This window comes from Chiloscyllium plagiosum, chromosome 26 (assembly GCF_004010195.1).
Source record: "Chiloscyllium plagiosum isolate BGI_BamShark_2017 chromosome 26, ASM401019v2, whole genome shotgun sequence".
Taxonomy (NCBI): domain Eukaryota; kingdom Metazoa; phylum Chordata; class Chondrichthyes; order Orectolobiformes; family Hemiscylliidae; genus Chiloscyllium; species Chiloscyllium plagiosum.
This window is the reverse complement of record NC_057735.1, coordinates 893,791-921,678: the sequence shown is the minus strand read 5'-3', so window position 1 is coordinate 921,678 and position 27,888 is coordinate 893,791. Positions and strand designations below refer to the sequence as shown.

General features: G+C 43.5%; 1 protein-coding gene across 3 annotated transcripts in view; it reads right to left on the bottom strand.

The window, feature by feature from the left end:
* foxp4 (forkhead box P4) overlaps positions 1–27,888 on the bottom strand; it is a 296,712-nt gene that overhangs the window by 130,648 nt on the left and 138,176 nt on the right. For 2 of the 3 annotated variants that reach the window (XM_043716312.1, XM_043716313.1), the window contains exon 3: positions 26,676–26,726. The exons of the other annotated variant lie outside the window; for it this stretch is intronic. In XM_043716312.1, coding sequence (XP_043572247.1) covers positions 26,676–26,726 — 51 coding nt within the window. The remainder of the gene's footprint in view (positions 1–26,675; positions 26,727–27,888) is intronic. 3 annotated transcript variants of the gene reach the window in all.

Below are 27,888 nucleotides of genomic sequence, written 5' to 3'. Positions count from 1 at the left end.
CAGAAGGAACATATTGTGGGATAATGTGAGGTATTGCACTTTGGAGGAATGGAGAAGCTAAATATTATGTAACAGGGAAAGAGTTTGCACCGTCAGGAAAAAGAGATCACATCCAGAGTGAGACACAGCCTGAGTGAGACACAGCCTGAGTGAGACACAGCCTGAGTGAGACACAGCCTGAGTGAATATATTGTTTGGGGAATTTGGAGGCAGCGTGGGAATTCGGTGCAGAGGGGAAAAGGTGCTTTTTTTTGGCTCATATCTTGTAGGCTTTTTTTTAACAGAGAGTCATAGAGATGTACAGCACAGAAACAGACCTTTCAGTCCAACTCATCCATGTCAACCCAGATATCCCAACATAATGTAGTCCCATTTGCCAGCACCCGGCCCATATCCCTCTCAACCCTTTCTATCCGTATACCCATCCAGATGCCTTTTAAATGCTGCAATTGTACCAGCTTCCACCACTTCCTCTGGCAGCTCATTCCATACATGCACCACCCTCTGCATGAATAAGTTGCCCCTTAGGTCCCTTTTAAATTTTCCCCTCTCACCTTAAACCTATGCCCTCTAGTTCTGGACTCCACCACCGCAGGGAAAAGACTTTGTCTATTTACTCTATCCATGCCCCTCATGATTTTATAAACCTCTATAAGGTCACCCCTCAGCCTCCGATGCTCCAGGGAGAACAGCCGCAGCCTGTTCAGCCTCTCCCTGTAGCTCAAACGCTCCAACCCTGGCAACATCCTTGTAAATCTTTTATGAACCCTTTCAAGTTTCACAACATCCTTCCGATAGGAAGGAGACCAGAATTGCACACAATATTCCAAAAATGGCCTAAGCAACATCCTGTACAGCTGCAACGTGACCTTCCAACTCCTACACTCGATACTCTGACCAATAAAGGAAAGCATATTAAACACCTTCTTCACTATCCTATCTACCTGAACTCCACTTTCAAGGAGCTATGAACCTTGGTCTCTTTGTTCAGCAACACTCCCTAGGACCTTACCACGAAGTGTATCAGTCCTACTCTGATTTGCTTTTCCAAGATGCAGCACCTCACATTTATCTAAATTAAACAAAATTAATTTGCCACTTCTCAGCCCATTGTCCATCTGATCAAGATCCTGTTGTAATCTGAGGTAACTTTCTTCGCTGTCCACAACACCTCCAATTTTGGTGTCATCTGCAAACTTACAACTACTGTATACCTCCTATGTTCATATTCAAATCATTTAAATAAATGATGGAAAGTAGAGGACCCAGCACCGATTCTTGTGGCACACCAGTGGTCACAGGCCTCCAGTCTGAAAAGCAACCCTCCTCCACCACCACCCTCTGTCTTCTAACTTGGAGCCAGTTCTCGTTCTCGTTCTCATTTAGGCTCGTTCCCCCAGTATTCCATGAGATCTAACCACTCTCCCACGCGGAACCATGTTGAACACCTTACTGAAGTCCAAATAGATCATGTCTATTGCTCTGCCCTCAACTCACTTCGCTTCTTCTTAAGAAAACTCAATCAAGTTCATGAGGCATGATTTCCCACACACAAAGCCATGTTGACTATCACTAATCAGTCCTTGCTTTTTCAAACACATGTAAATCCTGTCCCTCAGGATTCCCTCCAACAACTTGCCCACCACCGATGTCAGGCTCACTGCTCTATAGTTCCCTGGCTTGTCCTTACCACCTTTCTTAAATAGTGGCACCACGTTAGCCAACCTTTAGTTTTCTGACACCTCACCTGTGACTATCGATGACACAAATATCTCAGCAAGAGGCCCAGCAATCACTTCTCTAGCTTCCCACAGAGTTCTAGGGTACACCTGATCTTTCCTACATTCAATATCTTCCATGTACTACCCCATCTCCTGTGACTCGACACATGGACCACCTTGCTGATCTTTGAGGGACCCTGTTCTCTCCTTAATTACCCTTTTGTCCTTAATGTATTTGTAGGTCAAGAGTAGGTCAGGTTTTGCACCTTCTCTAGTAAGTACATCCACATACTGAATCAGAAAATTTTCTTATACACACTGAACAAAGTCCTCTCCATCTAAACCCTTAACACTACGGCAGTGCCAGTCGACATTTGAAAAGTTAAAATCCCCTACCATAACCACACTATTATTCTTACAGATAACTGGAATCTCCTTACAAATTTGTTTCTCAATTTCCCACTGACTATTAGGGGGTCTATAATACAATACCAAGAAGCTGATCATCCATTTCTTATTTCTCATTTCCACCCAAATACCTTCTCTGGACATATTCCCAGGAATATCCTCCCTCAGCACAGCTGTAATGCTATCCCTTATCATAAACGCCACTTCCTCTCCTCTCTTGCTCCCCGCCACCCACCCTTTCATCCTTCCTGTAGCATTTGTATCCTGGAATATTAAGCTGCCAGTCCTGTCCATCCCTGTGCCATGTTTCTGTAATTGCTATGATATCCCAGTCTCACGTTCCTAACCATGCCTTGAGTTCATCTGCCTTCCCTGTTAGGCCTCTTGCATTGAAGTAAATGCAGTTTAATTTATTAGTACTACCTTGTTCTCTGCTTTGTCCCTGCCTGCCTTGACTTTCCCAACTGTACCAGTCTCAGGTTGATCTCTTTCCTCACTATCTCCCTCGGTCCCAACTCTCCCCACCCCAAACCTTACTCGTTTAAATCCTTCCGAGCATCTCGAGCAAACCTCCCTGTCAGTGTCTTAGTCCCCTTCCAATTCAGGTGCAATCCATCCTTCTTGTACAGGTCACTTCTACCCCAGAAGAGATTTCAGTGAATCAGAAATAGAACGTAGAACAGTACAGCACAGAACAGGCCCTTCAGCTGTGAACCCTTCTCCCCTGCACCAGCTTCTCAACCATGCATTCATCTGCTCTATCCTCCTATTCCTACCCTCACTTGATCATAACACTGGGAATAATCCAGATATTACTACCCTCAAGGACCTCCTTTTTAAATTTCTGCCCAACTTTCTATATTTTCCTTTCAGAAGCTCATCTTTTTCCTTTCCTATGTTGCTCGTTCCAATGTGTACAATGACCTCCTGCTGGTCCCTCTCCCCTTTGAGAACATTCTGCAGCCTCTCTGAGACATCCTTAATCCTGACACTAGGGAGGCTACGCACCATTCTGATTTTTCTCTGCTAGCTGCAGAACTGTCTGTCTGATGAACTGTACCCCAGAATCAGGGGCCTCTGCACAAAATGGTGACATCACCGGTAAACCATCAGTTCATTGGTTGATGATAGCAAACAATTTGACTATTTATTGTGGGCTACCTTCAGATTGAAGGTAAAAAGGTGACAAACTAAAAGACCAGGACAAAATTTTTAAAAATCAAACTAAAGTTATCAGACTTGCCAGTGATGTGTTGTAACTACATGATGTGGGAGCTGATTTGTAGTGATCAAATCGAGGACAACTACCTGTTCCTTGAGGAACTCTGGCTCAGGGTTAATGAGCTGAAGTCTGAGCTCCGAATATGAAGTTTGTCAATAACATAAAGATAGGTGGAGGGACAGGTAGTGTTGAGGAAGTGGGGAGTCTGCAGAAGGACTTGGAAAGGCTGGGAGAGTGGGCAAAGAAGAGGCAGATGGAATACAACGTGGGAATGGATGAAGTTATGTGCTTTGGTTAGAAGAATGGAGGTGTAGACTATTTTTTAAATGGGGTAAGGCTTCATAAATCTGAAGCGCAAAGGGACTTGGGAGTCTTTGTTCAGGATTCTCATAAAGTTAACTGGCAGTTAGGAAGGTAAATGTAATGTTAGCATTCATTTGAAAATGGCTAGTATACAAGAGCAGAGATGCACTGCTGAGGCTGTATAAGGCTCTGGTCAGAATGCATTTGGAATATTGTGAGCAGTTTAAGGGCTCTATATCTAAGGAAGGATGTGCTGACTTTGGAGGGGGTACAGAGGAAGTTTCCATAAATGATCTCTGGGATGAAGGGCTTGTCATATAAGGAGTAGTTGAGGACCCAGGGTCTGTACTCAGTGAAGTTTAGAAGGATGAGATGACCTTATTGAAACATAGAAGATTCTTAGGTGACTTGACAGGGGAGATGCGGTGAGATTTTTTTTCCCCTGGTGGGAGAGTCTAGGACCAGAAGGCATCTCAAAAACAGGGTTGCACATTTAAAATATAGATGAGGTGAAAGTACTTTCTCTCAGAGTATTGTGAATCTATGAAATGCTTTCCTGCTGAGGTTTGGGTCATTAAGTATATTCAATACTGAGGTAGACAGATTTTTAATCTGAAAAGTCTCAAGGGTTAGGGGGGAAAGTGGAGTTGAGGATGACTAGATCAGCCACAATCTCATTGAATAGCAGTCAGACTCAATGGGCTGAATGGCCTGTTTCGGCTCCCGTGTCTTATGGTCTTAAAAACAAAATACAGCTGAAGAAAATAGTTGAAAGAACCCATCTGTAACAGAAAGGACAAGGCAGAGGGAAAAGAAAGAAGGCCACAGGAAATCTAGATGTAAAATAGAAGGGTGACTTCTTCCTGAAGGTTTCTTTAGCATTTTCCACGTCAATTGCAATTATATTCTGATTCTGGTAGCTGTTGGCATAATGAGGAACAAGTTGGGACAGATCTGACACTTACTAATTACTAAAAATTATTCACGTAATTTGATTTAATTAGTTCTAAAAGTCAGTGGATTTTTAAAAAAAATTAAAATGAACATAAACAATAGCTTATTTATTCAAACCAGGAAAACTGCAGTGTTCCTTGTCACTGCTCAGTGATCCTTGCTGGGAAGGTGTTTGCAAACACAAACTGGGCCAAGACAGACTGAAGGGGGTGGAGTTCTGACTCCTGCCCAGGCATGAATAACATGTCTGTGTTTAGGATTCTTTCTTCTCTGATTTCCCAGGATGTTGCCTTGGCTGGAGAGTTTCAGTTTTGAAGAGAGATTGGACAGACTGGAGTTGTTTTCTCCAGAGCATAGGAGACTGAGGGGAGATAAAATTGAGATGTATCAGATGATGGGGGACACAGATTAAGTTGACAGGAAGGAACTTTTCCCTTTGATGAAGGGATCAATGACCAGGGTGCTGAGTGAGGCAGCAGTGCTAACCACTGTGCCACCGTGCCGCCCTATGTATCAGATGATGGGGGACACAGATTAAGTTGACAGGAAGGAACTTTTCCCTTTGATGAAGGGATCAATGACCAGGGTGCTGAGAGTTAAGGCAAGGGGCAGGAGGTTTTGAGGGGAATATGAGGATAAACATTTTCACACGGAGGCTGGTGAGAATGTGGATCTCATTGCCAATGAGTGTGGGAGAGTCATAAACCCTCTTCACATTGAAAAAGGATGTAGATGTGCACCAGCAATGCCAAGGCACACAAGGCAATGAGCCAAATGCTGGGAAATGGGATTGGAATAGATGGTGGTTGTTTTTGACTGGTGCAGATCCGATGGGCCAAAGGTCCTTTTCCTGTGCTGTAGCTCTCTATAGCCCTGCTGCAGAAAGCTGTTTGGTGGGGTAGGGGGAACTGAACAATCATGGCCTCAGATTAGTGCAGAGCAGCAGCCAATGGAGTGAAGCACTCTAGGACATAGGAGCAGAAGTAGACCATTCAGCCTATCCAGTCCTCTGTCCCTTAATGAGATCATAGCTGATCTGATTATCCTCCACTCCACTTTCCTGCCTTATCCCCATAATCTTTGATTCCTTGACTGATTAAAAATCCATCTATCTTAGCCTTGATTGTACATAATCACTCAGCCCCAACTGCCTTCTGTGGTAAAGAATTACACCGATTCAATCCCCTCTCAGAAAAAAATAAGACAAACTCACTCTGAGTTTGAACCAGTGTCAAAGGGAAGGTTGGTCACGGATACGCAACTGGAGACAGCAGCTGAGGGGTGAATGCCCTGGGAACATCAGCTATTTTTGAATTGACTTGTGCATCAGGCAACTCCCAGTCCCACTCTCTGTGCTTCATCATGCCTGTAGCTGGTGTAGCCCACACAGTAAATCTGAGACAGAAAACCAGAAACAAGTTGAGTATCCCACTGAGCAATAGGAACTGAATTAACTGCAGCAATTGGTCCACATGCGGTGCGATTCTTCATTCTCTTTGGCAGAAACAGCAGCTTCTGGGGATAGAGGGGTCTCTCAGGGTTTCAGAGGTTGACTAGCACTCACACTGTTCTGTGCTGCACCACTAGAGGACAGGCTTGTAACAACCAACTGCGACCGGTCACTGGGACACGATGCTCACTGAGAGCGACATTAACCTGTCCAATACAGACACAGGCCACATCAAACAGCACTACACTTCCAATCAATTGGTGGGTATGCAGATCAGTCACTTCCTGTCAACTCTGATGTACATGTGAAAATCTGATTACAATGGGACCTTAGTCAGGAGCAAGTCACCAACAACAGAGTTGGTCTGAAAACAATTCAGAAAAGAACAGACATCTGGTTCATTGCAGGTCAGGCTCGATGGTATGAGTCTCACCTTGGAGGCACATGGGAATGGATTTAACACCCAATACAGACACCTGAGTACAACATTTAGGTATTTAGCAGTGCTGAGGGAGTGCCACACTGTCAGAAGGTCAGTGCTGAGGGAGTGCCACACTGTCGGAGGGTCATTGCTGAGGGAGTGGGCACTGTCGGAGGGTCAGTGCTGAGGGAGTGCCACACTATCGGAGGATCAGTGCTGAGGGAGTGGGCACTGTTGGAGGGTTAGTGCTGAGGAAGTGCCGCATTGTCAGAGGGTCAGTGCTGAGGGAGTGCCGCACTGTCAGAGGGTCAGTGCTCTGAGTGAGCACGGCAGATGCATCATCTTTCGGAGGATGTATAAACTATGGCCCCTACTCTATGCTGCTGGTTAAATGTCCCATATCACATTTCAAGAAAGAGCAGGGAAGGTCTCTCCAGTGGCCTGGCTAATATGAATTAGGAACAGATTATGAAGGTCATTATCTCATTGCTGTTGGTGTTTCCTCCACTACAACAAGAACTACATTTCAAAAGCACTGGCATTGCATTAGCCTGGAACCACATTGAAACATCCTGAGACTATAAATGTTGTGATGTATCATCTTCACATAATTTATAGTTAGTATGTCAGTTCTGAAAAAGGATCATCAGACCCAAAATATCAATTCTGTTTCTCTCTCCGCAGAGGCTAACAGACCTGAGTTTCTCCAGCATTTCATTTTTGTTTCAGATTTGCAGCATCTGTAGTTGTTTAGTTTTACTTTAGTTGTATTCCACAATAGTTTTGACATCCCTGGGATAGATAGGAGCAAAATGACCCAGATTTCAATTCCTGGCCAGGGCTATCTCCATCTTTAGCTCTTGGTCATTAATCATATAGTTCCCATGCCCTCTTGATCTTCATTTGTGTTTAGATTGGGCAGCTTAGATAACGTGTATGGAATGAGCTGCCAGAGGATGTGGTGGAGGCTGGTACAATTGTAACATTTGAGAGGCATTTGGATGGTTATATGAACAGGAAGGGTTTGGAGGGATATGGGTCGGGTGCTGACAGGTGGGACTAGATTGGGTTGGAATATCTGGTCGGCATGGACAGGTTGGACCGAAGGGTCTGTTTCCATGCTGTACATCTCTATGACTCTAAGGTGTTGGCTTTCCCTTAATTCTGGCCTCTCCTGCATTCCTATAGCTGCTCCACCATCAGGAGCCATGTCTTCAGCTGCCTTGGTCCCAAGCTCTGGATTGCCCTTCCTAAACCTAGTTAAAAGTCACACTACACCAGGTTATAGTGCAACAGGTTTATTTGGAAGCAGTAGCTTTTGGAGCGCTGCTCCTTCATTAATGGTTGTGGAGTATAAGATCGTAGGACACAGAATTTATAGCAAACGTTTTGCTATAAATTATGTGTCCTACGATCTTATACTCCACAACCACTTGATGAAGGAGTAGTGCTCCGAAAGCTAGTGCTTCCAAATAAACCTATTGGATTATGACCTGGTGTGGTGTGATTTTTAACTTTGTAAACCCCAGTCCAGCACCAGTCCCTCCACATCATGAGTTCCTAAACCTCTCTGCCTCTCTGCCTTCACTTAACTTTTAAAGCACATTTTTAAAGTCAGTCAACCCAGCTTTTAGTCAGCTGCCCTACCATCCTTGTATGCATCTGGGTGTCAAACATTGTTTATGAAGCTCATGTGAAATATCTTGGGACACTACATTGTGTTGAAGGTGCTATACAAATGGAGGTTATTGGTTGTTAGATGTTCTGTAATAGATTCACATCACAAGTGGAGAAAACATCACCACTACCTACCCCTCCCCAACCCATTCCCCCCTCCCAACTCTGGAATCTCCCTCCAGCGCTGCCTGCATGACACAGCTGGATTTGGTAAGGACTGGATTGCACCCAGTGGTAATGCTTCACACAGTTCAATAGGCTGCTGCATTTCCTGTCTCTGAGCCCTCACCCCACTCCTACTAAAGTAGCAGCAATCTTGTGAACCCGTCTTTCCAACAGCCGATGAAAATAAAAGGTGAAATGCTGGGCGAACATTAACTAGTTTCTGATGCAATTAGCTTCACATAAACTTACAGCACAGAAGTAGGCCATTCAGCCCAGCCCAATGATGCTGGAGCTTTGGTATTTAGTCAATAACACTCCTTTGCTCTTGCGGAATTCTAAGTTCCTAGAATTTATCCCATTAGGGAACCCCTTTCAAAAAGGAAGTTGTCCATTGGACCTTCCTCTTGAATCCAGAATCTGTAGTTAACCAGTCAAGTTTCAGTGAAAAAAGTTTGCAGCCTTGTCTCCAAACATCCCTCCCGGGTCAAGAATGAATGTGAAATTCATAAATTCCACTTTCTTCTCTTCTTGGCTTCAGCTCACTTTTTCTTTGTAAATATTTATCCCATACCCCTGTAGGTTACACGTTGCCAAATCATTGGCAAATTCACTGCAAGCCACATCTAGCCTTATACTGTGCTTGGGTCGTACTGCACACAGTCCAGCGATGTAACCCTGTGCCAATCCACATTCCAACCATTCAAACATTCTCTTCTGTTCAATGCTTGTTTTATTAGATCAGGAAATAAAAGCATCTTTTTTTATTAGAAAAACAGCCTTAAATCCACTACCAACAAAGTAAAAGTTGCTGGAAAAGATTGATTTCACTACGGATGGAATTTACTTTTTTGCTAGCCTGCCAGCGGTGAGCTCAGTTTCCTCTGTTGGTCGCACACTTGTTTCCGGGTGTGAAGGTTGTGAGTTCAAGTCCTGGAATTCAGGCTCGACTCTGAAGTTACAACAAGTCACCACTTCATTGGCTGGAAAGCACTGTGGAATGTCCTGAGGTTGTACAAGGCGCTATATAAATCCAAAGTCACTTTTACATCACCTAGCTAGGCTAATATGATGGAATGAAGTCAGAAGTCACATGACACCAGATTATAGTCCAACAGGTTTATTTGAAATCACAAGTTTTTGGAGCACCGCTCCTTCATCAGGTGAAGGGGCAGCACTTTGAAAGCTTGTAATTTCAAATAAACCTGTTGGACTATAACCTGGTGTCATGTGAGTTTTAAAACTATCATTGTGAAAAAGGTATTACATGGTTTTCTAGTAATCTTAATCTACATCTCCATTTGTTTTCCTATTGGAAGATTTTTGTATCCAAATAATCTCAACTACGCTTAATAACCTACTTGATTGTATTTTTCTCTACTTCTCCCTCATGCCCACTGAAGGCAATGATTCATTCAAATAGGGAGTGCCTCTTCTATTTCTGTATGGGGAACTCCTGAATGATCGGAGTGCAACAGGCCTACTCATTTAGGATGTGCATCAGAGCTGGGCTTCATGATGTGCACATGCTACTCCATTGGCTTAGTGGTTACATCCTACCTCAACTAAGGAAGATAAAAATAATCTTTGGAAGTTGGAAAGGTGTGTAGTGAGCTTTCTTAACAGTTATATTTTTCCAATGAGCTGACTGAATTATGGCCAGGCCAGTTTCGGTTAGGAATTTATTTGTTAGTTCCCAGGGCAATCTGACAGCTTGATGTGGAATAATTATGTTGAGATTTGTCTCATGGTTTCTTGATAGGTTTGAATATCTGGACGACAGGGACGAGTTGGACCGAAGGGTCTGTTTCTGTGATGTATATCTCTATGATTCTATGACTTCTGACCTTGTCCCCCCGGTCCAACACTGGCACCTCCATGTCATGATGGAATGACTGCAGTGTTAGGGAATGCTGCGTCTGTAGGATGTTGAAATGAAATGCAGTTGCCTTTTGAGTGAATCCTAGTGACCCTAAAATGCAGGAGGAAACTTTGTTTTTGTAGGTTCAGCAGCCTGCTCCTTTACTCAGCATTGAAATTCCATGTCCAGAAGACAGTGACTCACAGCAAGAGATAACAACGTTGTAATCCCCTCCCCCACTGCACAGAACAGTCTGATTCCATCTCTCAAAGCGCCAAAACAAACAAAACCACCTCTGTTTGAAAAATGACGTCAAAATGAGAAAGTAGCAGCAAATATAGAGAAGCAGATGAATGCAGGACATGAAAAAAACACAAACATGGGAGGAAGGAAAAGAGAAACAGATGGATGGTGAAAGGACAGGAGAGACATGGAGAATGAATTTCCTGCAGAGGATTCCTGCTAAACTACTGAAGCTCTGTGGGAGTTCAAGCGGACCCTCGTTTAGAGGCAGAAGAGGCTGGGCTGAAAATCTGAAGGTGGAGAGAGACAGATAGAACAACAGATGGATGAACTTTAAACAAAATTGGAGTTAAAGTGATGGAAAAGAAGTGAAGATAAAAGAAGCAAAATGCCAAAGGGGAAAGAAGGAATCCAAAAATGTCAGTGAGAAGGAGGGTAAGGTTGACAGAGAGCAATGGAGAAAAAGCTGGTGAATAACAGCAGCAGAACATCACAGCCAGGAGAGGAGAGGAGAGAAATGCAGAGAGAAATAAATGCCAGAAGGAGTAATGTGTGACAGTGCTATCATTCCTTTCCTCATCATTGTCTGGTGATTCATACAGGAAAGCATGCCTGTGTTGTGGTTTGTGTTTTAATATGAGAGAGTGTGTGGGCCTTTGTAAATGAGTGTGTGGGTTTGAGTCTGTCCATACATGTGTATGTGTGGGTGTGTGTATGCATGCACACGCGTGCGTGTGGGTGTTTTTGTGTGTGTGTGCATGTGTGTCTGATTTTTGTGACAGTGTATGTGGTGTGTCAGTGTATTTTTATGCATCTACGCTTTTTTGAATATATGTGAGGGTGTGTGCATATGTTTTTCAGTATGTGTGTCTAAGTGTGTCATTGTGAGTGTTTGAACCTATGTATGGGTGTGAATGTTTAAGAGTGTGGGTATGTGTGAAAGTGAGAGACTACATGAGCACGCTGGTTGTCCCAGCATTTATTGCCTGTCCCTAGATGCCCTTGAGAAGGTGGGGGTGAGCTGCCTTCTTGTCTTCTTGCTCTCTGCCTTTATTTCTGGTGAAGGGCTTTTGCCCGAAACGTCGATTTTACTGCTCCTCGGATGCTGCCTGAACTGCTGTGCTCTTCCAGCACCACTGATCCAGAATCTGGTTTCCAGCATCTGCAGTCATTGTTTTTACCTTCTTGAACCGCTGCAGTCTACTTGCTATGGGTTGACCCACAATGCCCTAAGGGAGGGAATTCCAGGATTTAACCTCACAACCCATGTGTGTGTGAATATATGTCTGTGTGTGTGTGTATTGGTGTTAAATGAGACAGGATTGCTTATTCTGAAGAAGGGTCACTGGACTTGAAACATTAACTTTGTTTCTCTCTCCACAGATGCTGCCAGACCTACTCAGTTTCTGCAACAATTTCTGTTTTTGTTTCAGATTTCCAGCATCCTCAGTTCATTTGTGTTTTTTAAGGAATGCTTGTTTTTTTTCACAGAACAATTGCTAACGATAAACAGTTTGTAAACTTGTGCCTCGGCGAGAGCAAAGACAGGAACAGAACTGGTGGAATAAAAGGAGCCGATGTAGTGGGAGATTATGTGGAAGAGAGAGAATCTCTTGTAAATGTGAACAGCCTATAAACACAGTGAACGAGGCAGGAACTGGAACAAATTGGAACATTGGCAGCAACACTAGCGTCGTGTTAATTTGCCTTCACCCGCTAGCCTGCCTGAGAACAAAATGAAAGCATATAATTAATTGCTCTCCTGCTTCCCATTTTCCACTGACAACCCATAAATTTTATTTTATACACACTTTCATTGACATTTTCAAGTTTCAGGCATAATAATTACCAGAGTATAACACCTTCATTTTGTGGTAGCAGTAACTGGCTGATTGACGAGTAAGTTGAATAAGGTGCAGTAAAAAGGTTGATGGCATTAATTGCTCCTATAATCTAATATCACAAAAGGCAGAAGAAAAAAAATGACACGGCAGTGCAAGTCTCGCAATCCGACACCGCGTCTCCACAATCACAGAAACAGAGTGTAACACGCCTTCTCCCGAAATAACCTCACATCTTGATAGCTGCCACACATACACGCTCACACACACACTTCCACTTCAGGAGCCAATGGCTTTGTTTCCAGATGCTTTGTTCATTGTTATAGTTAAGGGTTTAACAATGAACATCCCTTGACTTTGCCCAGACTCAATCTAAAAAAAACAAAGTGAAATCCAGTTTTTTTTTTGTTTGATTCCTAAAGCCAGTGAGGACTGGCCAAAAGCCTTCATTCCTAACACCTTCATTACCCCAATCAGCTCAACTTGGTCGAACAGCTTTTTTCAGTTAATGCAGAAGCGATTACATCAGACATACGGATTCTCAAGTGCAGGCATACCAGTTCTAGAGTGAAAATGTGCAGGTTCTTGAGTGCACACTACATAATCTGGGCCACAGGCAATACTGCAGGCATGTGTGTTCAAGAATAAAGTATAGGCAATAAAGTTTGGAGTGTGGGTGTAGGTTCTTGAGTACAGGCAACAGGGTTTACAGGCATGTGAATTCTCACGGAGATGCTAGGTCCTAGACTGTAGGGCATAGAGTTTAGAGTACAGGCCTGTGGGGCGTAAAGTACAGGCCTGTGGGGCGTAGAGTACAGGCCTGTGGGGCGTAGAGTGCAGGCAATGTAAGATATAGCATGCTGGCTATGGGGTCTGGAGTACAGGCATGAGGAGTAGAGTCCACTCTATCCTTAAACCAATTGTCAGAGACAAACATTTTCAGAATGAGGCAGCATGGTGGCTTACTGCCTCACAGCGCCAGGGACCTGGGTTCAATTCCAGCCTCAGGCAACTGTGTGGAGTTTGCACATTCTCCCCGTGTCTGCGTGGGTTTCCTCCAGGTGCTCGATCCAAAGATGTGCAGGTCAGGTGAATTGGCCATGCTAAATTGTCCATAGTGTCAGGTACATTAGTCAGGAGTAAATGTTGGGGAATGAGTCTGGATGGGTTACTCTTCGGAGGGTCAGTGTGGACTTGCTGGGCCGAAGGGTCTGTTTCCACACTGGAGGGAATCTAATCTTCTAAAACTGTTTGCGACAGTGGTTAGACAGCAGGCTTTCTCGAACTTCAAAAGTTTCCTTAAGTTCTGGAGTTCCCTGCTTCACTTCTTATCAAATATCTCTCCAACTGAAGAGTTCTGTTTTACTGAGTTACAGGCACTATATAAATCCAAGTTGTTGATGAAGTTATAACCAATGTAAACTTAAAATAAAGTTTAAACTGTCAGGGCTCTGAAAGTGGCTCCCACATGGTCTGATGCCATCAGAGAGTGTTTCTCCTTTGGCAGCTCTCACTCCCAAGTGACTTGTAGTTGAAATGTAATTCTTGATTTTCTGGCATTAATGCCTCAGATTCACCATCAGAAACCAGCCACCAGGTTGCTCTTCCCCTTTCCAGCCAGACTTGAAGTCAGCAGAATCTAACAGCCATTTGGCCCATCATTCTATACCAACTCTTTGAAAGAACACACTGTTTAATCTCACTCTGTTGCTCTTTCCCGTTGGCCCTGTGTTCTCTTTTCAGATACTGACCTATTTTTCTATTGAAAGTGTGTGATTGAGTCTGCCTCAGCAGTATGATCCAGGCCGCAACAATTCATTAGCTGGAAAACATTTACCACATCTCATCCTCCAGATCATATACAATTATTTTAAATCTGTGACCCTCTAGTTACTGCTCCTCCTGCCATTGAAAATAGTTTCTCTTTATTCACTGTGTCAAAACTCTTCATTACTCTGAAAACCTCCCCCTGAATGTCATTCCTCACTTTTCAGCAGGTGCTGCATTGGCCCACAGAAGCTCTCTCTCTCTCTCTCTCCCTCTCTCTCTCTGTCTCCCTCGTCCTCTCTCTAGTATTTCTCTCTCTCTCTCTCTGTCTCTCTCTCTTTCCATGGCTGACAGTGACATTTGAGTACCTTCCTAATAATCAAGTCTTGTTCCTACTGAAGCACTAATTCATTGATCACAGGTACCATGTACTGTACTGGTCACCCTATTTAATGTAAATATATTGGAAGCAATCTAGAGAAGGTTTCCCAGGCTAATCCCTGGAATAGGGTAGATTGTCTTATGAGGAAAGGACAGGCTGAGCTAGAGTCCGGTGGCGATTAGAAAAGTCAGTGGTGATTGATTGAACACAGAAAATCCTGAGGGGGCTTGTCATTTATATAAATGATTTGGATGTGAACATAAGAGATATAGTTAGTAAGTTTATAGATGACATCAAAATTGGAGGTGTAGTGGACAGCGAAGATGGTAACCTCAGATTACAACAGGATCTCGATCAGATGGGCCAATGAGCCAATGGGCTGAGGTGTGACAGGTGGAGTTTAATCTAGATAAATGTGACGTGCTGCATTTTGGAAAACAAATCAGAGCAGGACTTATACATTTAATGGTAATGTCCTAGGGAGTGTTGCTAAACATAGAGACCTTGGAGTGCAGGTTCATAGCTCCTTGAAAGTAGAGTCGCAGGTAGACAGGACAGTGAAGAAGGCATTTGGTATGCTTTCCTTTGTTGGTCAGAGCATCGAGTATAGGAGTTGGGACAAGATTAGAGTGGTGCTGGAAAAGCACAGCAGGTCAGGCAGCATCCGAGGACAGGGAAATTGACGTTTCGAGCAGAAGCCCTTCATCAGGAATGAACATTCCTCATTCCCGATGAAGAGCTCCTGCCCGAAATGTCGATTTTCCTGCTCCTCGGATGCTGCCTGACCTGCTGTGCTTTTCCAGCATCACTCTAATCTTGTCTCTGACCTCCAGCATCTGGATTCCTCACTTTCACCTCTAGGAGTTGGGAGGTCATGTTGTGGCTGTGCAGGACATTGGTTAGACCACTTTTGAAATGTTGCGTGCAATTCTGATCTCCTTCCAATTGGAAAGATGTTGTGAAACTTGAAAGGGTTCAGAAAAGATTTACAAGGATGTTGCCCATGTTGGAGAATTTGAGGTATAGGGAGAGGCTGAATAAGCTGGGGCTGTTTTCCCTGAAGCGTCGGAGTCTGAGGGGTGACCTTATAGAGGTTTATAATATCATGAGGGGCATGGAAAGGATAAATAGACAAGGTCTTTACCCCAGAGTAGGGCAATCCAAAACCTGAGGACATAGGTTTAGGGTGAGAGGGGAAAGATATAAAAGGGACATAAGGGGCAACTTTTTCACTCAGAGGGTGGTGTGTGTATGGAATGAGCTGCCAGAGGACGTGGTGGAGGCTGGTATAATTGCAACATTTAAAAGGCATCTGGATGTGCAGATGAATAGGAAGTGTTTACAGGGATATGGGTTGGGTGCTGGCAAATGGGATTAGATTAGGTTGGGATATCTGGTTGGCATGGACGAGTTGGACTGAAGGCTCTGTTTCCATGCTGTACATTTCTATGACTCTGAATGGGGGGGATGTGGAGATGATGGTTCCTCTGTGGGAGAATCTAGAACTAGGGATCGCTGTCTAAAAATTAGAACTAGCCCCTGTTTGAAACAGAATCTTGATGAATTCTTTTTCCACAGGGGGTTATCTGTCTTTGAAACTTTCTTCCTGAAAATGGTATGAAAGTAGAATCCTGACTACTTTTAAGGCTGGTAAATAGATTCTGAAGAAGGAACACTGGACTTGAAACATTGACTCTGCTTTCTCTCCACAGATGCTGTCAGACCTGCTGAGTTTCTCCAGTGATTTCTGTTTTTGTTTCAGGTTTCCAGCATCTGCAGTTTTTTGCTTTATTGCACATAGATTCTTGTGAAGCAAAAGGGTCAACAGTTCTGAGGAAAAGGCAGGACTGTGGATTTGAGTTTTTTAAAATTCATTCTCAGGATGAGGGTATCACTGGCAGCATTCATTGACATTCCCAGAGGGCAATTAAGAGTCAACTGCACAGCTCTGGGTCTGGAGTCACATATAGTCCAGACCAGGTAAGGATGGTGTTTTCCAACAATCGACAATGAATTCATGATCATCATTAAACTCATAATTCCAGACTTTTATTAAATTCATCTGCTTTGGTGGGATTTGAACTCAGATCCCCAGAATATTGTCTGGTGTGACTGGATTAACAGTCTAGCGATAATACTATGTGATCATTGCCTACCCTAAATTTACAATCAGATCAGCCATGACCATGGTACAGCAGGCTCAAAGGGCTGAATGGCCTACGCCTGCAGTTGGGATCCATATTGTGAGCACCCTCCCAGCTACCTGAGGGTCAGTCCATACATTGTGAATTGACGATGTATGTCATCCTGAGACTCTCAACTGAGCTGGCCAGGATTCTGACCTGAACCAACCAATCCATGTCAGCACTTTCCAACTGGAGTTGTTGGCTTGGGATTGGGAGCAGAAACCCTGGCTTAGTACAATAACTCATGGATGTTGGCTCCAAACTCCTCCAGTCCTACTTGGTATTACAATTACAGAGAACCTGTGACCACCTCAGAGTGTCCCACAGCACTTTCTAACCAAGTGCTATCAGTGTCACATTGAAGCAGACTCAGTTCAAAGACAAGGAGTCAGAGAACATTAACAGTCTAACAGTGCAATACCCTCTCAGTGCTCTATTGATGTGCGATTTACACTGTGGTTCCTGGGGAGGTCATGAACTCAAACCCTTTTGACCCAGGTGAAAGTGTGAACAGGTAGTTTAACTCTGATCATAAACTAAACACAAAACCTTTTGGGTCAGAGTGGACAAGTAACAGCACTAGAAAGAGGCCACAAAATAGCTGATGGGAAACCAACAAGTAAAAATGGTTTACAAACAGAACACTGCCCCTTCATACTAAATCAGAGGAGGCACAGAATGTTTTCAACACATCCAACCTTTCCAGGTTGCAACTGTTAAGTGAAAATTTGCATAATGCAGCCTAAATTCTGTTGCTGTCAAATTAACTGAATTTATGCTAATACTTGACTTTAGCACCTTCTCACATGTATTTTGCCATTAAAATAGTTAATCTTTCTTGGTACTCAGCACACAAAGTCTCTCCTAGCCATCAGACCTTGCTATTAAATCCACCGTTAATAGAGCCCTGAACTTCAAACTGGATTATTCCATTTTAGTAATTTAAAATAGATTCTGAAATGATCCTGGAATTAATAGAGAGTTTTTTGGGATGTGAGAGGCTGCGCTCTGATGGTCACTGTGCTGTCCAGTGTAGGCCAGGTTTGTAGCCCAGGATACAGCTCAGATTGAGGATTTCCTTCAGGATCTGTCAGTAAGTAATATGGGGTTCGTGGTTCTGTCTACTGACTGTAACCTGTTATTCTGGTGGAAAATATATGTGCTTGGGTAGAGCCTGAGTAAGGAAAGGATTGGACTCTGCTGCAAAATCCTTTATACCCAAAATGCCACTAATACCTTGTGTGGGAACCTCAACAGTAAATGCTGTCAAGGCATTGAACTGTGGAAGGCATCACAGCTGAGTGCAACTCTGTCCTTGTTGTGCATGGATATACAGATGTACAGCATGAAAGCAGACCCTTCTGTCCAACTCGTCCATGCCCACCAGATATCCTATATAAATCTAGTCCCATTTGCCAGCACTTGGCCCATATCCCTCCAAACCCTTCCTTTTTATATGCCCATCTAGATTCCTTTTAAATGCTGTAATTCTACCAGCCACTACCACTTCCTTTGGCAGCTCATTCCATACACGCATCACCCTCTGTGAAAAAGTTGCCCCTTAGATCCCTTTTATATCTTTCCCCTCTCACCCTAAACCTATGCCCTCTAGTTTTGGACTCCCCTACCCTGGAGAAAAGACCTTGCTTACCTACCCTATCCATGCCCCTCGTGATTTTATAAACCTCTGTAAGGTCAGCCCTCAGCCTCTGATGCTCCAGGGAAAACAACCCCAGCCTATTTAGCCTCTCCCTATAGCTCAAATCCTTCAACCGTGGCAACATCCTTGTAAATCTCCTCTGAACCCTTTCAAGTTTCACAACATCTTTCCAATAGAATTGCACGCAGTATTCCAAAATCTGTACACACATGACCGTGGACAGTGATGACTAGTCACTGGTATAACCCCTTCCTAACCCAGGATAGTGGGCACACAATCCCAAACTACTCACACAAAGCTGGGATCCTCCTTAAAAGTAAAATACTGCAGACACTGGAAATATGAAATTAAAACAGAAACTGCTGGAAAAGTTCAGCAGGTCTGGCAGCATCTGTGGAGAAAAATCAGAGTTGATGTTTTGAGTCTGGTATTTATTCCTGATGAAGGGCTTTTGCCCGAAACGTCGATTTCGAAGCTCCTCGGATGCTGCCTGAACTGCTGTGCTCTTCCAGCACCACTAATCCAGAATCTGGTTTCCAGCATCTGCAGTCATTGTTTTTACCTCGTTGATTTTGACCCTTCTTTGGACTTGTCTTGCTGAAGTGGTGGAGGCTGGTACAATTGCAACATTTAAGAGGCATTTGGATGGGTATATGAATAGGAAGGGTTTGGAGGGATATGGGCTGGGTGCTGGCAGGTGGGACTAGATTGGGTTGGGATATCTAGTCGGCATGGACAGGTTGGACCGAAGGGTCTGTTTCCATGCTGCACATCTCTATGACATAGACTATAGGAGGGTTTCTGTGTGGATTAATAAACAGAGAAAACGTATAACCTATGTGGGTGAGAGACAGTTTGACTGGAAAAGACATCGAGAAACAGACAGCTAGAGCGAGAAAGAAACACAAAATATCACACATCATTGTCTAGTTACTGGCTGGAATAAACATGTCACGTAAGGGCAGTAATCGGCTTGGGATAGACAGAAGGTGAGAAAACAGAAACTTAGGGAAAAAGACAAAAGGAACAGGAACAGAAACAGACCACGGAAAGAAGAGGCCGATAACCCACATTTCAGTCTCCAGACTCAGACTGCAGCCCACCATTAAAGCCAGCCCTGAGTGTCCTCCAGTTTAAGCTGCCGGGGTCTGTGTTCGCCCTGCCCCTACAAGGCTGGCTCTGTGGGCGCCAGGCACTGGTGTCTGATCAGGACTCTTTGTGGATGTGTTGTCGATGATGGTACACTTTCCCTTCCCTGACCTGACAACGCACTGCTGCCTCTTTCCCTGCACCAATAATGTCCTGTTGCATCCTGAACACACCAAAGGGAATAAATAAATAACAGTGAACAAACATTCGTTCTCATTGTAAAATGCATAATTAAAATTCGATGTAATTACCCACTGCTCATTAAAACAATGCTAATTAAGCTACATGAGTGGCCTTTATTCAATTAAGACACACAACAAAGTGTTTCCAAATCATTTAGCAGACACAGCATTAGATTATTGTTGCATATTTCTCTCATTTAAATTCTTCTTGTCTAATCCCAGGACCATTACTGAAACTGAGCGTGTGGCTAAGGGAACAGCAAGGCTCCGAAACAGCTTTCCCCGTGAGCACAAAACTCGAGAGCCAAGGACAAGAACGGGAGTGAGCATTTCAAATTGGATTCTAATGAGGAGACATTCACACTGCCTCTGAAGACTGTGCTGGATCATTAAGATGCTTGTGGCATGACCAGAGTCACTGACGAGGTTTTTAATTGACAGAGGTCAAACTCGATGCTGAGCAGAAGAAAAGCGAAAGCTGAAATAGATTTGCAAAGCGGTGCCGTGTGGTGTGCTGAGAAACGGAGTAATTACAATGATTGTTTGAAAAGCCTCTGAAAACTGATTAATAAAGAGGAAGAAAGAAAGTTGGAACAATGTCCCAACGGCTCAGGCGCTATGAAAATGCTTTCGTTTTTTTTAATCATTCTGAGAGATGTGGCCCACTGCACAAAGGGTCTGCAAACAAGTGTCTGCCACACGGTGAAACTGCTCAGGGAAAGGTGACACTGCCCTGCCTGTCTCTTGACCAGGAAACCAGTGGGAGCAGTTGATGCTTTACCTTCTGGAAATTGTGAGCCACCCTTCAAGATGAAGCAGGGGACAGGTTTGAGTCAGTACTGTCCCCACTCTCTCTGATGTCAGCCAAGTACCAGTGATAAACCCTTTGACCTCTGAATCTCAACGTTTATCTTTCTAAAATCTCTCCGTCTGGTAAGGGCATCTCCCCTAATTTCTCTCAGCATTTACTGAAGTCTAACTTCCCTTCTCCCAAGCCACACTGAACACTGCTTATCTTGCTATAAGAAAGCAGATGAACTGAAAGGAAGTGTACATGAAGGGGGATAACTGACCCCCCCGGCCCCCAGGGCACTCCCATTGTTCTGCACTGTATACATTATGCTATGGGAACTAATACCCAGGCACATGATCTGTGCAATCATTTCCAGAATGATGTTGAACTAAGGGAATGCTGCACTGTCCCAGGATTATCACACCTGCTTTAAGACCGACTGAGTGTTTCCAGCATTTTGGTTTTAATTCAGATTTCAAGCAACCACACTGTCTTGGTTTTCATTAAATTATAGTTTGGTAACAGTATTGAAAGAGGCCATTCGGCCCTTCATGTTCATGTTGATCTAATGTCTGAGCAATTTAGCTAGTCCCATTGCCACCTACTTTCACCAGAGCATTGTACATCGTGTCTATTCAGGTGATTATCCTCTTCCTTTCTGAAAATCCCAGTTAACCCAGTCTGTACCACACTCTCAAGCAGCACACCCCACATCCTAACCACTTTATTTTATACTTGTTTATGGGATGTTGTTATTGCTAGCTAAGTATAGGGCAGTTGAGAGTCAACCCCATTGCTGTGGGTCTGGAGTCACATGTAGGCCAGACCAGGTAAGGATGGCAGTTTCCTTCGCTAAATGATGTGTTTTTATGACAATCAGTAATGGTAAAAGGTTGTCATCAGGTCATCAGTAAATTCCAGATTTCTACTGAATTCAAATTTCACCTTTCCATGGTGCGAGTGTATTACCCTGGGGTTCTGGGTTGCTAGTTCAGTGACATTTCCAGGAAACACTGCACTCTATCCATTCACTGTATGAAAAGTTTTTCCCCACTACCTGCTTTGACAGCTACCTTAAACCTATAGCCATGGAAGAATGGCTATATGTTTCTTCCATTCTTCTCCGTCCAGATCACTCACAGATTTTAATACTCTCATCAAATCACCTGGGAAACTTATCTTCTCTGAGCCCCAACTTTGTCAAGCTATCCAAGAAACTGAAATTCCTCTATCCTTGGTACCATAGTCATAGAGATGTATAGCATGGAAACAAACCCTTTGGTCCAACCCGTCCATGCCGACCAGCTATCCCAACCCAATCTAGTCCCACCTGCCAGCACCTGGTCCATATCCCTCCAAACCCTTCCCATTCATATACCCATCCAAATGCCTTTTCAATGTTGCAATTGTACCAGCCTCCACCACATCCTCTGGCAGGCAACATCCTTGTAAATCTTTTCTGAACCCTTTCAAGTTTCACAACATCTTTCCTATAGGAAGCAGACCAGAATTGCACGCAATATTCCAACAGTGACCTAACCAATGTCCTGTACAGCTGCAATATGACCTCTCAACTCCTGCATTCAATAAAGAAAAACATCCCAAACGCCTTCTTCACTATCCTATCTACCTGTGACTCCACTTTCAAGGAGCAATATACCTGCACTTTCAGGTCTCTTTGTTCAGAAATACTCCCTAGGACCTTACCATTAAGTGTATAGAGATACACAGCACAGAAACAGACCTTTGTTCCAACTCATCCAGGCTGACCAGGTATCCTAAATTAATCTGGTCCCATTTGCCACCAATTGGTCCATATCCCTCTAAACTCTTCCTATTCATGGACCTTTTAAATGTTGTAATTATACCAGCCTCGGCCACTTCCTCTGGCAACTCATTCCATACATACACCACCCTCTGTGTGAAAACGTTGCCCCCTAGGTCCCTTTTAAAACTTTCCCGTCTCACCTTAAACTTATCCCCTCTAGCCTCTGTGTTTATGTGGTGAGTCTAAAACAGTTGCTGGTCAATGATAACTCCCAGGATATTAATAGTGGGGCATTCGGTGATGATAACACCATTGAATGTCAAGGGGCAGTGGTTAGATTCTCTCATGTTGGAGATTGTCATTGCCTTGCATTTCTGTGGCACAAATATCAATTGTCACCCCAAACCTGGAAGTTGTCTTTATCTTGCAGTTACCTTAAGACTTGACTATTCCAATGGTCTGCAGGTCAGTTTGCCATATCCCACTCTCCATAAACCATCAGTTCATCCAGAACTCTTCACCCTAACTTGTGTCACAACTCAAACATCCACCTCACTCTGCTTAATAACATGCCTGGCTTCCCAGACCAACAACACACCAAGTTAAAATTTTCATCCTGATTTCAAATCTCTCCATAACCTCACCCCTCCCTTTCTCAGTAATCTCTGCCAGCTCCACGATTCGCCTCTCATTCAACACCATTCCTACTTTTAAATGCTCCATTATCAGTGACCCTGCCTTCTGTTCCCAAAGTATTAAACTCCTGAATTCCCTCCCTAAATCTCTCTGTCTCCCCACTTCTCCCTCTTATCTTTTAAGATGCTCCATAATATTTGCCTTATTGTCAAGGAGTTTGATCATTTATCTTGTTACCTCAATGACGTACCCTATCAGATTTGTCAGATAATGACTTCATGGAAGTATCTTCAAAAATTTTTGGTTAAAGAAGCAACTTATTGCTTCTACCTCTTTGTATCTGAGACTGTCTTATCTCTCCATGTGGGTCTCTCTACCTCCACACTGCTTTCCATGTCACGCACTCTGGGTCTGAGTGACTGTCCATCACATTTATCTCAAATTTGCTCTTAATAGCAAATTAATGTGGTTTCTACAATGGAATGGCCTTAGTAATATTCTGATATAATTTCATTTCCTATAGCTGCCACTTCCACTGAAATCAGCACAATTAAACTGAAGAATTTCTGTGAAGGAAGTTTCTGAAATTTTCCCACTGTGGGACATAACCTCACAAAGATCTCTCCCCAGCTGCTAAAGCGGTGTGTCTGCTGTTTGATTAGATGAATGCTGCCAATTGGAAAAATTCCCAGGCTGTGGTCTGTCCCACCCAACTCTTATTCTCCTTTTGAAATAACAAGTGATAAGGAATCTCCAGTTCTTCACCAACCAACCTTGACGGTGAGCTCAGATCTAGTCTACTATAAACGTATACACACTGTACAGTAAAAAGCTGATGAAAGGAGGACTGGGATAGTCTAGGAATCAAAAAAAGGATTTACACGTGGAGGCAGGGGCCATTGCTGAGGTAGTAAATAAACATTTTTTATCCAGGAGGGAGACCAAATTTGCAGTGAGATTGTGAGATATGAGATATACTAAAAATTATTCACGAGATGGTGTTAGATAGGCTGGCTGTGTTTCAAGTTGATAAGATGCTAGGATTGAATGAGATGCATTGAAGAATACTGGAAGTAAAAGTTGTGGGGATGTTAGCTCCAACCTTCCAATCCTCTTTCGAGCAGAGTGAGAGATAACTGGAGAATTCTAAAGGTTACATCCTTGTTAAAAAAAGTTTGTGAGGGGTAATACTGGCAAAAACAGGCCAGTCAATTTAAATCTCAGTTATTGGAAAGCTTTTAGAAATAATAATCTCAGACAAAAATTGATAAAGTGTTGCACAACAGGCTTGTCAGCAAATTAGAAGCCCATGTAATTAAAGGAAGGGAGAGGGTCAGCGGGGATACAACGTTGGGGCAAATCACTGGAAACAGAATGGTGACAAATGGTTGGTTTTTGAATTGGAGAAAGGTACATTATAAGGCACTTCAGGGGTTAGTATAATACCCTGTGCTCCTCACTGTAACATTCTGATATATCCCACATAGCTGACCGTAACAGTTGGGTGCATCAGTCAGGGGTAAATGTAGACTAATAGGGTAGGGGAATGGATCTGGGTGGGATGCTCTTTGGAGGGTTGCTGTGGACTTGTTGGGCAAAATGGCCTGTTTCACAATGTAGGGATTCTATGATTCTATGATGAACACCCTGATATATCCCACACCCTTCATTGTAACACCCTGATATACCCTACATCCCTCACTGTAACACTCTGACATATCCCACACACCTCATTGTATCTCACCATAATACTCTGCTATATCCCATACCCATCACTGTACCACTCTGATATATCTCACACTCCTCACTGTATCAGTCTGATATATTCTACATGTCTCACTGTTACACTCTGATATATCTCAAACTCCTCACTGTATCAGTCTATTATATTCTACATGTCTTACTGCAACACTCTGACATATCCCACACACCTCATCGTATCTCACCATAATACTCTGCTAAATCCCATACCCATCACTGTACCACTCTGATATATCTCACACTCCTCACTGTATCAGTCTGATATATTCTACGTGTCTCACTGTAACACTCTGTTATCGCCAACACCTCTCACGGTATCACCTTAATACACTCCATAATGCACTTTCTGTCCATATCTTTTGTTCCGCATGTATTTCTTTGCCTCTGATATCTAGATTCCAAACCCATATACACTATGCAGGCCATCCTGAGATTAGTTTGAAATTGCCAGTGAACATAGAGCATAGAACAGTACAGCACAGTACAGGCCCTTCAGCCCTTGGTGTTATGCCAATCTTTTATCCTACTCTAAGATCAGACTAATCAACATATCCTTCATTTTACTATCATCCTGGGCCTATCCAAGCATAGCTTAGATGTCTCTAATGTCTCTGACTCTACTATGACTGCTGACAGTGCATTCCACGCTCCCACCACTCTCTGTGTAAAGAACCTACCTCTCCCCTAAACCTTCCTCTAATCACCTTAAAATTATGCCCCCTTGTGATAGACATTTCCGCCCTGGGAAAAAATCTTGGGTTATCTACTCTATCTATGCCTCTCATCCTCTTGTTCACCTCGATCAAGTCACCTTTCATCCTTCTTCACTCCAATGAGAAAAGCCTTAGCTCCCAACGTTTCTTCATAAGACATGCCCTCCAATCCAGGCAGCATCCTGGTGAATCTCCTCTGCACCCTCTCTAAAGCTTCCACATCCTTCCTATAATGAGGCAACCAGAACTGAACACAATACCCCAAGTGTGGTCTAACCAGGGCTCTATAGAGCTGCAGAATAAACGCATAGCTCTTAAACACAGTCCCCTACTAATGAAAGCCAACACACCATATGTCTCCTTAACAACCCTATGAAATTGGGTAGAAACTTTGAGGGATCTATGGACATGGACCCTAAGATCTCTCTGTTCCTCCACACTGCCACGAATCCTGCCTTTAGCCCTGTATTCTGCATTCAATCTTGATCTTCCAAAGTGAATGACTTCACACTTTTCCAGGTTGAACTCCACCTGCCACTTATCAGCCTGTCAATGTCCCTTTTCAAATTCAAATACATGTGAGCTGGTGCCTCACAATTTCCTGTGATTTTTGCTGATACAATCTGGAAATACAACAGGAAATGAAGCCATGCTTTTTTGCTTGGCTACATGGTGTTCTACCAACCAATGTCAATGCTGAGCACACAGTTTTGGGTCTTGTTATATGGTTTTCTACGTTAGTGAGCCTGGACTGTCCCACAGCTGTGAGCAAAACTTCTACAGCATCTCTGTATTTTTAAACATTAACCTGTCCAGAGTTGTTACTACACAGCTCTGGAGCAGGTGGGTCTTGGTAGAGGAATTGAGTTCCGGAGTACTGAGGTCGTGTTGCAGTTGTATAAGACTCTGGTGCGGCCGCATCTGGAGTATTGTGTGCAGTTTTGGTCGCCATACTATAGGAAGGATGTGGAGGCACTGGAACGGGTGCAGAGGAGGTTTACCAGGATGTTGCCTGGTATGGAGGGAAGGTCTTACAAGGAAAAGCTGAGGGACTTGAGGCTGTTTTCATTAGAGAGAAGAACTTAAAGGCAAGACAAGCCAAAGTACTATGAGGCTACTGTGGGGTGTCATGGTGGGGTACTGCAGGTATTGTATTCTTCTATGTTCTATGTTCTATGAACCCAGGCCTCCTGACTCAGAGATAGGGACACTACTACTGCACAACAAGAAACCTCTCTGCAGTGTCTCTCAACACTTTCCCAGGACATTGCAAAATATTTCCCGAGAGTAATTGATTCATTGACAGATGAACACTGTCAAATTGTCAAGACATTTAAAATAACACAGGGAATCAGCAGGAAGCTTGAGTGGTGTAATGTCCCTACCTCTGACCCAGGAGATACAGCTCGTCTCACCTGCTCCAGAGGTGTGTAATGACATCTCGGAATAGGTTGGTTAGGAAAGTCCTAAAACGAAATGAGATTTCCTAACATTGTCCATAACTATCATCAGAATGATAATGAGAAATAAAACAAAAACTATTATACAATTATGAACATTTAAATACAGTATCATTACTATCCATTGTAAAATGCCGGCTTCCTCTATTTAAAAATAAAAGCACTTAAATATCAGTTACTGTTAGGATGCAATTGTCAATTTATTCACAATTCTGCTTCATTAAATGTTAGTGATAATTCACCAGCTCAAAATCTGTGTTTTTTTTGGTTGAGGAAGGAATATTGACTTCCACTGTTGTTCAGAATGGCGCAAGGGTGGTCTCCACCAGAATCACCAGCTTCAGTGTTTGGCTGAATTCTCACTGCGGGGCATGAAGTGACAATCTCCAATTTCAGAGGGACAGTGTGAGCTGCAGAATGACGATGTCAGTGTGAGGAGTGTGCCCCTTGGTGCTGTGTGGAACAACATTCTGCTCTCTCTGCCCTTTTGTGATTGAGGTTTAAAGAGTACCGTACTCAGGGCTGGGTTTCCATGTGTTAACACCCCAGTCTGACCCGAAATCAAACTGGCTGCCTCCTCCACGGTCTCACAGAAAAAGAACAGGGAAACAAAAGAACGACACTGAGACAAAAGCTCCAATCTCCTAATTGTTTGAAGCAGGAAACTAATTAGCAGGACTAATTACCGTGTTAATTTTTAGCAGATTGAACAGAGTATCTGGCTCAAGTTGACTGCTCTATTTGACTAGTCCTTAAGTAGAAAGAATTTGTTAAATATTTTACTAAAGCCTCACTGATTTAATTTGCTTTTTATTCCATTGTGTGTTGTCCTTTATTTGAAAGGTTTGTAAGAATATTTTCTGCATCTGTTGCCTATCGGGCTCAGTTCTTTTGCCGAGCAGTTGTTTCATCTGGTTTGAAGGAGATTGTCACTTCTGTATCATCCTCCACTTTCCCAGAATAATTCCTGCTCCCATCTTACCCTTACCAGGTCACAGGGAAATGAGTTCCCAATCCCCTTCCTGACAGAATAGGCTGCATCTGGGGCCATGAACACTGCTGAAGGGGTTCAGGAAGGGAACTCTGGAGCAGAGGGTCTGGGTTGGAGGGGGAGCAGCTGAAGACGTGGCTGAATATGGTGTGGAGATTAAAATCAGGCATGTGCAAG